The sequence below is a fragment of the Pseudonaja textilis genome, chromosome 2 (assembly GCF_049901715.1).
Source record: "Pseudonaja textilis isolate UNSWEBS1 chromosome 2, rPseTex1.2, whole genome shotgun sequence".
NCBI classification, from domain to species: domain Eukaryota; kingdom Metazoa; phylum Chordata; class Lepidosauria; order Squamata; family Elapidae; genus Pseudonaja; species Pseudonaja textilis.
This window is the reverse complement of record NC_141991.1, coordinates 13933975-13948383: the sequence shown is the minus strand read 5'-3', so window position 1 is coordinate 13948383 and position 14409 is coordinate 13933975. Positions and strand designations below refer to the sequence as shown.

Here is a 14409-nt window from a genome sequence, read left to right as displayed (position 1 = left end):
CCACACATCTGTTCCTGTGGCTGCAGCCTTTCAAGACCAACATCTTTGCAATTGAGTTCCCATTATTCTCCAGAAAAAGGACCTTGTTTATCTCAAAACTGAGCTTCAAACTTTTATTCTGAGGAAATGGAGTGGTGACTTCTGGCCTGGGCCTTGGGAACCAGCTCCTCTGGATTGCCCATTGCAGAATTGTACTTGTTTTTGTGATATACTAGCTGATAACCCAGTGTTATCCCAATCCTGTAGTCAGGACTCATACTGTTGTACTGTCGCACAATTCTTCTATTCCTCCACAAGAGGGAGCCCTGTGAAGCCATTACCATGGCAGAAGCCATTTTAAGGCACATCCACCCACCCGAGGGGCGTTAGGCATGTCTTACCCTCACAATATTTGTGTCCAGTGAGAAGGTCATCTGTGTACCAAGTTTGGTTGAAATTGCTCAAGGTGTTCCAGTTATGCTGGAACATACTTTTAAAAATTATATATATCTATATCTATATATCGATCAATTAATCAATAGATAGAGATAGAGTTAGAGGGCATGGAAGATATATGGAGGATGGATGGATGAGGAGGATGGATAAAATATAATAATGAATAATAAATAAGAAGATAGAAGACAGATATAGATAGAAGAAAGAAAAGAAGATAGAAGATATAGAGACAGACAGACAGACATGGATTGGTCAATGGATGATAGTGTTTGTAGGTTTTATGGAGTCTAATTAATCTTGTTCTGTTTGTAAATTTGTTTTGTTGTAAAGGAGTTATTTGTTGGAAATTCCATTATTTCTATCAGTTTCACTGTGTGAGAATTACACCCTGACGTGAATTAAATAGAATTTAATTATTTTAAGGTTTAAAAACTTTATTACAGTCAAAGACCAACATAATGAATGTGGGGTGTATTCAGCTGAAAACTACAGACATCAAAGTGTAATAATAGTAATTATACTAAAAAGCAAAGACATAAAAGAGAGTATCTATAAAAACAGGAGTCTAACTGAAACTGATAGTATTTAAATTTAGTAGCTGGGGGAGTGGTTGTGCAGTGAGCCAGAAGACACAGCTGTGCGTGACTGGTGGCTGCTGTGTGAGGCAATCTGCGCTGTGATTGGCTACTGTGAGGGTGAAGGGGGAGTTTTCTTGTTTTCCCGCCTTTTTCTTCTGTGGGTTTTGTATGCTGTTCTGTGATTTACCTCATGATGCTCGTTTGCTTAACAGAGGGATACAATCGAGATCAAGTGAAGTTCTAATACCACCCTATAAAGCCTTAGTAAGACCACAGCTAGAATACTGCATCCAGTTTTGGTCACATTATAAAAAAGATGTTGAGACTCTAGAAAAAGTACAAAGAGCAACCAGGATGATTAGGGGACTGGAGGCTAAAACATACGATGAACGGTTGCAGGAACTGGGCATGGCTAGTCTAGTTAAGAGAAGGACCAGGGGAGACATGATAGAGGTCTTCCAATATTTGAGGGGCTGTCACAGAGAGGAAGGGGTCAAGCTATTTTCCAAGGCACCTGAAGGCCAAACAAGGAAAGATGGAAACTGAACAAGGAGAGATTCAACCTAGAAATAAGGACAAATTTTCTGACAGTGACAACAATCAACCAATGGAACTTGGTTTGCCTTTGGATGTTGTGGGAGCTTCATCACTGGAGGATTTCAAGAAGAGATTGAATAAGGACAAATTTTCTGACAGTGACAACAATCAACCAATGGAACTTGGTTTGCCTTTGGATGTTGTGGGAGCTTCATCACTGGAGGATTTCAAGAAGAGATTGAACTGCCATTTGTCAGAAATGGTGTAGAGTCTCCTGCTTGGGAGGTGAGGTTGGACGAGATGATCTACAAGATCTCTTTCAGCTCTGTTAATCTGTAATCTAGTTTGCCATATATACAGTTGTAAAATATATTTATACATAGAACTACAAGTTCATGTCAATGTCTCTGACTTCATTTGGACACCTGCTGCACAGTCCCCTGACAGGAACTAAACGGGCAGAAAGCCATAAGATGCCTGGAGGCTGCATGAAGTTTAGCAAGTGGCGAACTAAATCTATCACTCTACAGAGCAAATTACAGGATGAGCTTGGAGGCTCCTTAAGAATGTTTTATGGTGCAGGTCATCCATCGTAAGACTATTACGATGAAATGTGGCAACATTATACAGGCAATCCTTGACATACAGCACTTAGTGACCATTCAACGTTACAACCGCATTGAAAAAAGTGACTTATGACTGTTTTTCACAGTTATGAAAATTGCAACATCCCCATGGTCATGATTTACATTCAGATGCTTGACAACTGTCTCACATTTATGATAGTTGCAGTGTCCTGGGGTCATGTGATCACCTTTTGCAACCTTGGAACAGCTTGCACTCGGAAGTTGTGGGAGTGCCATCACTTGAGACTTTCAAGAAGAGATTGGACTCCCATCTGTCAGAAATGGTGTAGGATCTCCTGCTTGAGGAGGGGTTGGTCTAGATGACCTACAAGATCCCTTCCAACTCTGATTATCTGTTATCTGTTAACCTTCTGACAAGCAAAGTGAATGCAGAAATCAGATTCACTTAACCGGGTCACTAATTTAACAACTGCATGATTCACTTACCAAATATGGCAAGAAAAGTTGTAAAATAGGGAAAAATTCATTTAACAAATTTCTCACTTTGCAATATAAATTTTGGGCTCAATTGTGGTTTTAAGCTGAAGACTACCTATATTCCAACAGCATTTGCATATCAAGTTCAACAATCTTTACATGTGAATTTTTTGTGCTCTTCTCGCTGCCCCAAACCTCCCTCAAATATTCTCCATTTTGTGCTTCACTATTCACAATCTGAACAAGGATTCTTCTTGCCCTGAATTTCTGAAAATATTAGGAAACTTAAACTCTGAAGCCTCTTTACTTCTCTTCTCCTGTCACTTCATATTTGAGGAGCTACAATTGGTAAGTAAATCAGAGTGCTCCTATCTCCTAATATATTTTTTTCAGGATCTGAAGCAGATTCCTAACAACTAGGTATTGGTTTTCTATTATCTCTATTGTTCAACATGCAAAAACATTCCCAAAAGCCTTTTGGTAGTAATTATTCTATTTTTGGAAAAGGGAATATCCATTAGATTTTCCTGATAGCCAAACACAAAAGTAGTTAATCTTGATCAAGTTAACATTATCCGTTTTCATTTCTTTTCTTTCCTCCCTCATGCCTAATACTGAGACATGTTCAGCTAAACAGAATTAAACCAGAAATTAAATAATTTCTCAGGTGAACTTGCAAAGGCAGATCAGAAGAGAAATTCAAGCCTTCTCTTTACTCATCATCTGATAGGTCAAGTGGATTTTCTTATGTTTAATAAGGGTAGACGTTTGTGAGAAGCACTTTCCACACTCTGGGCACTTGAAAGGTTTCTCCCCTGTGTGTAAGCCTACATGATTTATAAGGTTAGTCCTAGTACTGAAACTTTTCCCACAATCAGGACATTCATATGGCTTCTCCCCTGTGTGAGTCCTCTGATGTATCACCAGTCCAGAATACCAACTGAAACATTTTCCACAGTCCTGACATTCATACGGTTTCTCCCCTGTGTGAGTCCTCTGGTGTATCATCAGGTTGGAATTCTGATTGAAACTTTTCCCACAATTTGGACACTCATAGGGTTTCTCTCCAGTGTGAGTTCTCTGGTGTTTTACAAGGTTGGAATTATTACTAAAACTTTTCCCACAATCAGGACATTCAAAGGGTTTCTCTCCTGTGTGAGCCCTCTGGTGTATCATCAGGTTGGAATTACGAAAGAAACATTTCCCACAATCTGGGCACTCATACCGTTTCTCAGGATTATGAGTCCTCAGGTGTTTAACAAGGTTGGAATTCTGACTGAAACTTTTCCCGCAATCGGAACATTCATATGGTTTCTCTCCTGTGTGAGTCCTCTGGTGTGTCATCAGGTTGGAATTATGACTGAAACCTTTCCCACAGTCTGGACACTCATATGGTTTCTCCCCTCTGTGAGTCCTCTGGTGTTTCACAAGATTGGAATTATGGCTGAAACTTTTCCCACAATCTGAACATTCATAGGGTTTTTCTCCTGTGTGAATCCTCTGATGTACTGCAAGGGCAGAATTCTGACTGAAACTTTTTCCACAATCCGGACACTCATATGGTTTCTCCCCTGTGTGAGTCCTCTGATGTATCGTCAGGATGGAAATATGACTGAAACCTTTCCCACATTCTGGACACTCATACACTTTCTCCCCTGTGTGAGTCCTCTGGTGTATCATCAGGATGGAATTATGACTGAAACTTTTTCCACAGTCAGGACATCCATAAACTTTCTCTCCTACATGAGTCCGCAAGTGATTCACAAGGTTGGTATTACGACTGAAACTTTTCCCACAATTGGGGCACTCATATGGTTTTTCTCCTGTATGAGTCCTCTGGTGTATCACCAGGTTGGAATTGTGACTGAAACCTTTCCCACAATCTGGACACTCATACACTTTTTGCCTTGTGTGAGTCTTCTGGTGTGTCACCAGGTGGGAATTCCGACTGAAACTTTTCCCGCAATCCCAACACTCATATGGTTTCTCTCCTGTGTGAATTCTCTGGTGTGTCACCAGGTGGGAATTTTGACTGAAGCCTTTCCCACAATCTGGACACTCAAAGGGTTTTTCTCCTGTGTGTGTCCTCTGGTGTGTTACCAGATGAGAATTCCGACTGAAAGTTTTCCCACAATCAGAACAACCAAATGATTTCTCCCCCATTTCAGGCCTCTTTTGTGTCAGTAGGGTAGCATGTTTCCTAAAGCTTGTGCCACACTGAGGACAGAGGGTGGGCTTTTCTTCAGTGCGGTTCCTCTTGTGTATAATCAGGTGTGATCTGCAATCTGTACATTTCCCACATCTGCATATATATATGGTACTTTTCCACTAATGGTATTTTTGGATTCTCAAGGTCAAAAATATTTTGGATCCCTTCTTGGATGTTGCTTTCATTCAAGCTTTCTTAACAGGACAAGGCTTGCATGACCGGCTGTCCAATGTCATTTTAGAACTGATCTCTTCCTTCCCACTGATTTCTGGATTATTTCCCTTTTTCTGAATTTGCAAATTATCCCCTCTTTACCTTTTTCGGGGGTGTTTCCTTGAGTTCCCCATACTCAGTTTTTTCCAGCTCAAAATTCTCTCCCTGTTATTCTCTCCTTTGTCCGACACCTTCCTGAGGACGAAGAATTTCATAGTTTTCTGGAGGAGGCGGAAACGACTTTCAATGCTGGCTTCATTTTCTTTCTTTTTTAACGCTGGTTTAGATTCTCACTTGTCCGGAATTCTCTTCCTGGCATCCTCTTTGTCTATAAAATGGACATAAACCCACAGTTTAATGGTTGTTTATAAAGTTGCTGTAGAACATGTGAGAACAGCAAGAGACAAAAGCATGCATTATAATGAAAAAGCAAACATACCAAAATGCGACTTTAATCTCCAACATTAACTATTTGACACATAGGAGACTAGCTAGATCCAAGTTCAAATATCCACACAAACAATAAATTCCATTTTGGATTTCAGTAAATCACAAACTCTTAGCATTACAAAATTTATTTTCAAACATATGAGCGAATGCTGAGGACTGATTATACAGATTAGCCATGGCTAAATATTTCCCTATCAGTCATGTCTGACTCTAAGGCACAGTGCTTATCGCTACTGTCTTAGCTGTATAGTACAGGCCACTCAACCAAGCAGAAGAAACAGGTGAACATTTTGATAACCTGTTAATAAATGTATGTTGGAAAAACACCAAAATAGTAATGGGGGACTTTAACTAGCCTGACTTCAATTAGGTGACAAAGAGAGACAGCTATACTGGACCTAATTCTTACTAACACAGACTAAGTGGTAGAGGGAGTTGAAGTTGCTGCAACTTTGGAGGAGAGTGACCACGTCATATTGAAATTTAATATAATTCAAAGACAAACTATAGAACATATCAAACCAGTGTCTTAAATTTCAAAGGGGCTGATTTTAAGAAACTTAGAGAGAGCTTGGGAAGGATTCCATAGATGAAAGTCTTAAAAGGGAAAACAACTCAACAAGGTTGCAAAACTCTGAGAAATATGGTTATAAAAGCCTAGTCCACTTCAACACCACGTAAAAAGAAAAAATCCAAGAAGAAACCAGCATGGTTATACAAAGAACTCCCTGATAAAATGAAAGACAAAAGGGATAAGTAAAAAAAATGGAAAGAAAGACATATAACTAAGGCAGAATACAAACGAATAGCCCGAACTTGCAAAGATGAAGTCAGAAAAGCTAAGGTTCAGAATGAAATAAGTCTTGCAGCAAATGTCAAAAATAATTTTAAAAGTTTCTTTCAACATATACAAAAAATTAAAAAAAGTCAAGGAAAAAATCGGTCCACTAACAACAGAAGATGGCAAGGAAGTAACAGGCAGCAGAGAAAAAGCAGAGCTACTCAATTCATTTTTGCATCTGTCTTCACACAAAAGGATAATACAGCCCAACCTACCAAAAACATAACCATAAAAGACAGAAATAACATAAAAGACATAAAACATAAAAGACTAGGAATAAAATTAAAAGAAGCAACAACAACAAATTAGTAAAAGATATACCTGTCTGCTCTAGACAACTTCAAATCACCAGGACCTGATACGTTACATGGCACAGTTCTGAAGGAAGCTGGCAGACGTGATCTCAGAACCACTGAACCAAATCTTTCAAAGATCTTGAATTACCAGGAAGTACCAGACTGGAAAAAAGCTCATGCGGTTCCCATCTTCAAAAGAGGGAGGGGGAAACAAATCCAGGAAACTGCAGACCAGTCAGACTAACATTAATACCTGGGAAGATACTGGAAAAAATAATCAAGCATCAGATCTGTTAATACCTTGAAGTAAGTAAAGTTATAACTAGAAGCCAACACCAGTTTGTCAAAAACAGATCATGTCAAACAAATCTTATTTCATACCACTTTATAAATCCTTAGTAAGATCACACTTCAAATATTGGATACAGATTTGGTCACCATATTATAAAAACCAGGTAGAAACTCTGGAAAGAGTGCAGAAAAAAGCAACAAAGATTATTAGGAAGCTAAAGCATATGAAGAATGATTGCAGTAATTGGGTTTATGCAGTCTAGAGAAAAGGAGGACTAAGGGTGACATGAATGCAGTATTCCAGTATTTGAGAGGTTGCCGTGAAGAGGAGGGGGTCAACTTATTTTCCAAAGCACCAGAAGGCAAGACAAGAAGCCATGGATACAAACTAATCAAGGAGAGAACCAAACTAGAACTAAGGAGAGATTTCCTAACAGTGAGAACAATGGTTCAGTGGAACAATTTGCCTTCAGGAGTTGTGTGTGCTCTATCACTAGAGGCTTTTAAGAGACTGGACAGCCACTTGTCTAGAATGGCACAGGGTCTCCTGCTTGGACTAGAAGACCTTCAAGATCCCTTCCAACTCTACTATTTGGTTCTTTTGCTTCGTGGCCCAGGAAGCAAAATTGTCCAAAGACAATTTCAGGGGTCATGCAGCTAGCATGCCTCTACACCAAAGGCACATAGAACTCTATTACGACATCAGAGTGGTATCCCCGCCTCTCTTCCACTTGCCCTTAATTCACCTTCCAGCTATTGCCATCCTCCTGGGAAGAGGCGGAGAGCCGCCCTGCACGCCACGGTCCTCCCATCGGTCAGCCGGAAAAGGAGATTCCTCTGTTCTCCGCTCTAGAAATCCAGGACTTGATTGTTTCAACACCTTTCGGCTCTGCCGCTCCCCCTCCCGTTGGATGTCAGTATTATTCATCAACCACCGATGCCGCCACTGGATTGACGGCTTTCTAGTCACCGGGTTTTACTCATTGCATGGCGCGCCCCCTAGCGACATGAGACTGAAAATCGCTCGTTGTTTGCAAGATTTTTGATCGATTACTATAGTGGTTTTCAACCGCACGGATCACATCGACAGGTTCACTTTGGGTCGATCGATGGCTAACCTGTTCTTCAGGGATGCACTCATAGCTAACAACAACTCACCCAGCGGCTTTGTTTCCGGGAAGTGCGGTAGGTAGGTGTGGGAAACGATGTGCATACAAACAGCAACAAGTACACATCATTTGTGGATCAATGAATTCTCATCCAACCGGTTATTCCTCTCAGCTGGGGGAAGTAAGGATAACTCCTCAAAACCTGCTTTTGCAAACTGAGGAACCTTGAAGAGTGAAGGTTGAGTCAAATTAGCTTTGCAAGATTAAGCTGGTTGCTGGGTCCTAAAAGTTCATGAAATACTTGAAACCTAAATGATAGCCAGCTTCGTTCTATTTAATGGTAATAGAATAGCAAAACCTGGGATAATCCAGAAAGTGCCCACTAGCCAGCTTTGATCTTGAAGGAGGAGATTTTAAATCTTCTAAATGCCCTGTGATTCTGTCAAATCCCCTGCAGGGGGGTCACCATTAGATCAAAGCAAAGAATTGCATACACAGCAGGGCCTGGAAAAATGGGGCTTAGAAGGAAGAAGATACTGTCTATATTTGGTTAAAGGAAGTGATAAACCTTCCAAAGAAACATTTCACAGTTGCAAAAAGGATGGCATAAAACAGGTGCACACAAATAGCAACAGCACTTAGACTTATATACAGACTTTAGAGTGCTTTACAGCCCTCTCTAAGCGGTTTAGAGTCACCATATTGCCTCCAACAATCTGGGTCCTCATTTTACCCACCTCGGAAGGATGGAAGGCTGAGTCAACCTTGAGCCTGGTGAGATCTGAACTGCCAAATTGCAGGCAGCCGGCAGTCAAAAGTAGCCTGCAGTACTGCACTCTAACCACTGTACCACCATGGCTCAAAACTGCATAAAAACTTACTATATGCCTTACTTACATACCTGCCCTTTTTGATTAGAAATGTTTAATGTAATAAAACATTCAGCACAAAAACAAATATAGAAAATAAGATATAAACATGAAAAGAATTAAAACAACACAATTATACTTTCCACCCTTCTTTCGATCAAGTGATTGTCAACAGGCATTCCTATTTGAGAATTGTGTCTCCTTGTAAATGAAGCCTGGCATGAAGTCCATTCCTTGGAGAAATCCAGACCAACTTTTGATTTCCAGGCTCCTCATCTCAATACAGGAGAACAGGGAGATTTTCTCTATGCACAGGTGGCAAGCAGGAACCAGATCCTCAAAGTCGAGCCTCATTTTGGGGCTCCATAGGTCAGGAAGGATCCCTCGGAATGAGACAGGACCAACTGACCAAGGTTTTCTCTGCCTGTTACACAGTTCCATTGAGGCAGCCAAAATGCAGGGCCTATTGAAGACTGGAGATCCACGGGGGCAAAATGTTCATCTGAATTCTCACCCATCCTTTTCACAGTATCGTATGCCGAGGAATGTTTTACTGTTCCTGTGTTTCATCAAACCCTTTCTAAAGACTTTCATCTTTAAAATGACCCTCCTTCCACCATTAGATTGAAGAAAACTAGACAAAGGCAACATAGAACTCCAGAACAATTCTCTAGGTCACCTAGCCAATCTAGCTGAGGGGATTTCATGCAACCCCTGCTGAACTGATTTCAGCGCTAAGGAAAAAAAATCTCACATGGGAATACTTTCTCTATGGCTAATTTCACTAATTTTCAGAGATTTCAGATGGGGAATGATTGGAAAAAGCAATGGGACAGCCACCAGGTACAGTGCAAGTAGTCCTCAACTTCCAATGATAAATCTGATCAGAATTTTTACCCTTAAAAAAGCCACTGCATAGCTTGGCATTGCCAATCTATGAAGTTCTGGTTATTGTTAACTGGTAGTCACACAAGGAAACTTCCTGCCAGCTTCTCATAAGAAAAGTCACTGGGAAAATCGGCAGGAAGCTGTAAGTCATATGCCCAGAAGGAAGAGGGTCTCCTGTTGGGTGGAGGAGTGATAGAAGTGGATGGGCTAAATTTGGAAAGGCAAGTGAGAAATGAGGTGTCTGAAAAGGCGCCATCTGGGTCTGAAAAGGCACACAGGCTCTGCGTGAGTTGTGGAGGTTATGCGGGGTGCAAAATAGGATAGGAACGGTACAGTGGGATGCAAGGTGATGAGGTCCCTCACAGTCAGTGAGAGTACAGAGGGGTGTTTTAGGTTCAATTAAATATGACAAAAATTAAATGCAATTGGATTATTTTAAAATTCAAAAAGTTTATTACAGTGAAAGACCAACGTAATAAAGGTGGGGTGTACTCAGTTAAAAAGTAGAGAAAGTAATCACAGGGTAAAAATACTAATGATGAAAACACACACACTTTGCAATGAATTTTTGCCAGTCAGCCAATGAACTCTTCCAACTTTTTCCCTTCCATTCTCTCTATGATAATGTTCCACTTTGTTCCGCAAAGACATCAGAATGCTGTAGCCCCTGTCTGCATTACGGAATGCTTCTCTCAGAGATCCAGAAGCTTTTGAGCTATTTCAAGCATTTTTAGTGCCTAAGCCATAAAAACAGAGGTGCCAAAAAATAACACCAAAAGGAAAGAATTAAATATGACAAAAATATAATTGGATTATTTTATAGTTTAAAAAGTTTATTACAGTGAAAGACCAGCACAATGAATATGGGCAGAGGTGGTATTCAGCAGGTTCTGACCAGTTCTGGAGAATCGGTAGCAGAAATTTTGAGCAGTTCGGAGAACCAGCAAATCCCACCTCTGACTGGCCCTGCCCCCATCTATTCTCGGTCTCCCAAGTCCCAGCTGGTTGGCTGGGTCTTCTTTGGTTTCCCTGCACAGGAGAACAGAGCTGGAAAGCAGGTTAGTGGGCTGGGAAGGTAATGGGATTTTGCAGTAATCTTCCCCTGCCATGCCCAGGGGTGGGATTCTACCAGTTCGCACCTATTCGCTAGAACCAGTTGTTAACATTCTAAGCAGTTCGGAGAACTGGTTGTTAGAAGAAATTACTGGCCTAATCCTATAAGAATGGCAGGAAGGAAACATTCTGGTGTTGCTTACAGAAACTGCCTCTCCATTAACCCTTATTACATTCTTGGCAGGGCTAGACTTCCTATCTCAGGAACTTCTCTGGAGTTTTTTTTCCCCTCCTTTACTGGTACTTTGCTTGTGTGGAGTGACCATTCAAAGTTACAATGGCACTGAAAAAAGTGACTTATGACCATTTTTCACACTTATGATTGTTACAGCATCCCCACAGTCACGAGAGGCCAGGTGAGGAGATGCGTGCCTCAATGTGAGTGATGTTGAGTTGGCCACACCCAGCCAATAACATGACCACCAAGCCATGTCCACCCAGTCACATGACCACCAAGCCACGCCCAGTACCCAAGCCACGCCCACAGAACCAGTTATTAAAAATTTGAATCCCACCCCTGGCCATGCCCACCAAGCCATGCCCACCAAACCACACCACACCCACCAAGCCACGGCTAGAGAACCGGTAGTAAAAAATTTTGAATCCCACCACTGAATGTAGGGTGCAGTCAGTTAAAAAGTAGAGAAAGTAATCACAGGATAAAAATAGTAATTATATAAAAAAAAAGAGAGACATAAATGACAGAGTATATATATAAAAACAGAGGCCTAAATGGATCTAAGAACACTGCAAGGAGCATAAGATTCCTATAGGGTGCATTAAGTTTAGCACGTGTCAGATTAAATCTATCGCTCTACAGTGCACACAGTATAATCCTTAAGACTACTTTATGGCACAGGTCATCCATCATCAGACCAATTTTAAGTGCTGCTCTGCAGAACCTGGAGACATAGTACTGTGGTTTGTATCAGAGCGACTCTGAGAGCAGCATCTGTAGAATTGTTCTGTGCGGCCTGAGTATTTATGCAGTATTGGAAAGACAAGCCCGATATTAATGTCGGTTTAATAAAGCCCCTGGAGAAATATGTGCTTTGTAGTTTCTGTGTGTTCGAGTTCACAGGCACATTGTGTTATAACCTGAGCTGTGTTATTGACAAGGGGAACCCTTGAATTCTTTGGTGTCTTCTAAATTCAGGGGGAAAAATTAGCAACTTCCACTGCTATCACACACCAGCATTCAAAGGATAACAAGAGGCACCTCCAAGCATAGCAGGAGTTGGTAGAAAACCTGAAGATCCTACATTCAAAAACCTTGTTCTGTTTTTCTCTATATTCCAAAAGCATTTGCATGCCATGGTCAACAACTTTTACTTGCAAGGTATTTGTGCTCTTGTTACTGCCCCAAACCTCCCTCATATGTTCTCCATTCTGGGGGTCACTGTTCTTGCTTGACTCTTCACAATCTGGATTCATCTTACCCTGAATTTCTGAAAATGTTAGGAAAAGATGAAAACTCTGCTCCCATTATCTCATATTTGGGAAGCTATAATCACTAAGTAAATCAACGTGCTCCTATCTTCTAATATATATATCTTAGCATCTGTAGGTTTCTTAAAATCTGTATTTTGCTTTTCTACGACCTCATTTATTCTATATGCAAAAATCATCCCCAAAAACTTTTGGCACAGTTGCATTATTTTTGCAACAGGGAATATCCACTACATTTTGCTGATAGCCAAGACACAAGTAGTTAACCTTGATCAAGCTAACCTTTTCCATTTCATTTCTTTTCTCTCCTCCCTCATGCCTAACATGAGACATCTTTGGCTAAACACAATCAGGCCAGAAAGTAAATACTTAATTTCTCAGCCATACTTCTAAAGGCAACTCAGAAATGAAATTCAAGCCTCCCCTACAGTCATCAGCTTATGCTTCGTATGGATTTTCTTGTGTGCAGTAAGAGAGGAATAATATGTAAAGCACCTTCCACATTCTGGGCACTTGAAAGGTTTCTCCCCTGTGTGTAAAGCTACATGATTTATAAGGTTAGTTCTAGTACTGAAACCTTTCCCACAATCAGGACATTCAAAGGGTTTTTCTCCTGTATGAGTCCTCTGGTGTATCACTAAGCCAGAATACCAACTGAAGCATTTTCCACAATCCAAACACTTATACGGTTTCTCCCCTGTGTGAGTCCTCTGGTGTTTCACAAGCTTAGAATTGTGACTGAAACTTTTCCCACAATCAGGACATTCAAAGGGTTTCTCTCCTCTGTGAGTTTTCAGGTGTTTCACAAAGTCGCAATTATGACTGAAACCTTTCCCACAATCTGGACACTTGTACCGTTTCTCCCGAGTGTGAATCCTCAGGTGTTTAACAAGGCTGGAATTCTGACTGAAACTTTTCTCACAATCTGGACACTCATATGGCTTCTCCCCCGCGTGAGTCCTCTGGTGCATCATCAGGTTGGAATTACAGAAGAAACATTTCCCACAATCTGGACACTTGTAACTTTTTTCCCGGGTGTGAGTCCTCAGGTGTTTAAGAAGGTGGGAATTCTGACTGAAACCTTTCCCACAATCTGGACACTCATATGGTTTCTCTCCTGTATGAGTCCTCTGGTGCTTCAAAAGGTTGGAATTATGACTGAAAGCTTTCCCACAATATGGACACTCATAGGGCTTCTCTCCTGTATGAGTCCTCTGGTGAATCACCAGGTTGGAATTGTGACTGAAATCTTTACCACAATCTGGACATTCGTATGCTTTCTCCCTAGTGTGAGTCCTCTGGTGTGTCACCAGGTGGGAATTCTGACTGAAGCCTTTCCCACAATCTGGACACTCAAAGGGTTTCTCTCCTGTGTGTGTCCTCTGGTGTGTCACGAGGTGAGAATTCCTACTGAATGTTTTCCCACAGTCAGAACACCCAAATGACTTCTCCCCCATTTCAGGCCTCTTTTGTGTTACTAGGGTAGCATGTTTCCTAAATCTTGTGCCACATTGAGGACAGTGGGTAGACTCTTCTTCAGTGTGGTTCCTCTCGTGTATAATCAGGTGTGATCTACAATCTGAGGATTTCCCACAGATTGATATTTTTGGATTCTCAAGATCAAAAATATTATCTTGGATGTTGCTTTCATTCAAGCTATGCTTTCTTCACAGGGCAAGGCTTGCATGACAGCCTGTCCAGTGTAATTATACAAGTGACCCCTTCCTCCCTACTGATTTCCAGATTATTTCCATTTTTCTGAATTTGAAAAATTATCCCTTTGACCTTTCTCTGCAATGCTTCCCTGAGTTCCATATACTCATTTTTTTCTAGCTCAAAATTTTGTTCCTGTTATTCTCTCTTTTGTCTGACACCTTCCTGTGAACGAAGGTTTTTTTCATTTTTCTGGAGGAGGCAGAAAAGACTTTCAATGCTGGCTTCATTTTCTTTCTTTTTTAATGCTGGTTTGGATTCTCACTTGTCTGGAATGATCTTCCTGGCATCCTCTTTTTCTAAAAAATGGACACAAACCCTCAGTTTAATGGTTTTTATAAAGTTGTTGCCAAA

The 14409-nt window shown here is 40.9% G+C and overlaps 1 protein-coding gene across 10 annotated transcripts in view; it reads right to left on the bottom strand.

Moving 5' to 3' along the window:
* Positions 1–936: 936 nt before the first annotated feature.
* The window catches only part of LOC113453924 (uncharacterized), a 33765-nt gene continuing 20292 nt past the window's right edge, over positions 937–14409 (bottom strand). For 3 of the 10 annotated variants that reach the window (XM_087928514.1, XM_087928517.1, XM_087928516.1), the window contains exon 2: positions 937–5364. In XM_087928514.1, coding sequence (XP_087784640.1) covers positions 3314–4777 — 1464 coding nt within the window. In that variant the 5' untranslated portion in view covers positions 4778–5364 and the 3' untranslated portion in view covers positions 937–3313. Of the gene's footprint in view, positions 5365–6648; positions 6888–7660; positions 7889–10210; positions 14355–14409 lie in introns of those variants that run through there. The other 7 variants (XM_087928509.1, XM_087928513.1, XM_087928519.1 and 4 more) reach the window with 6 other exon arrangements.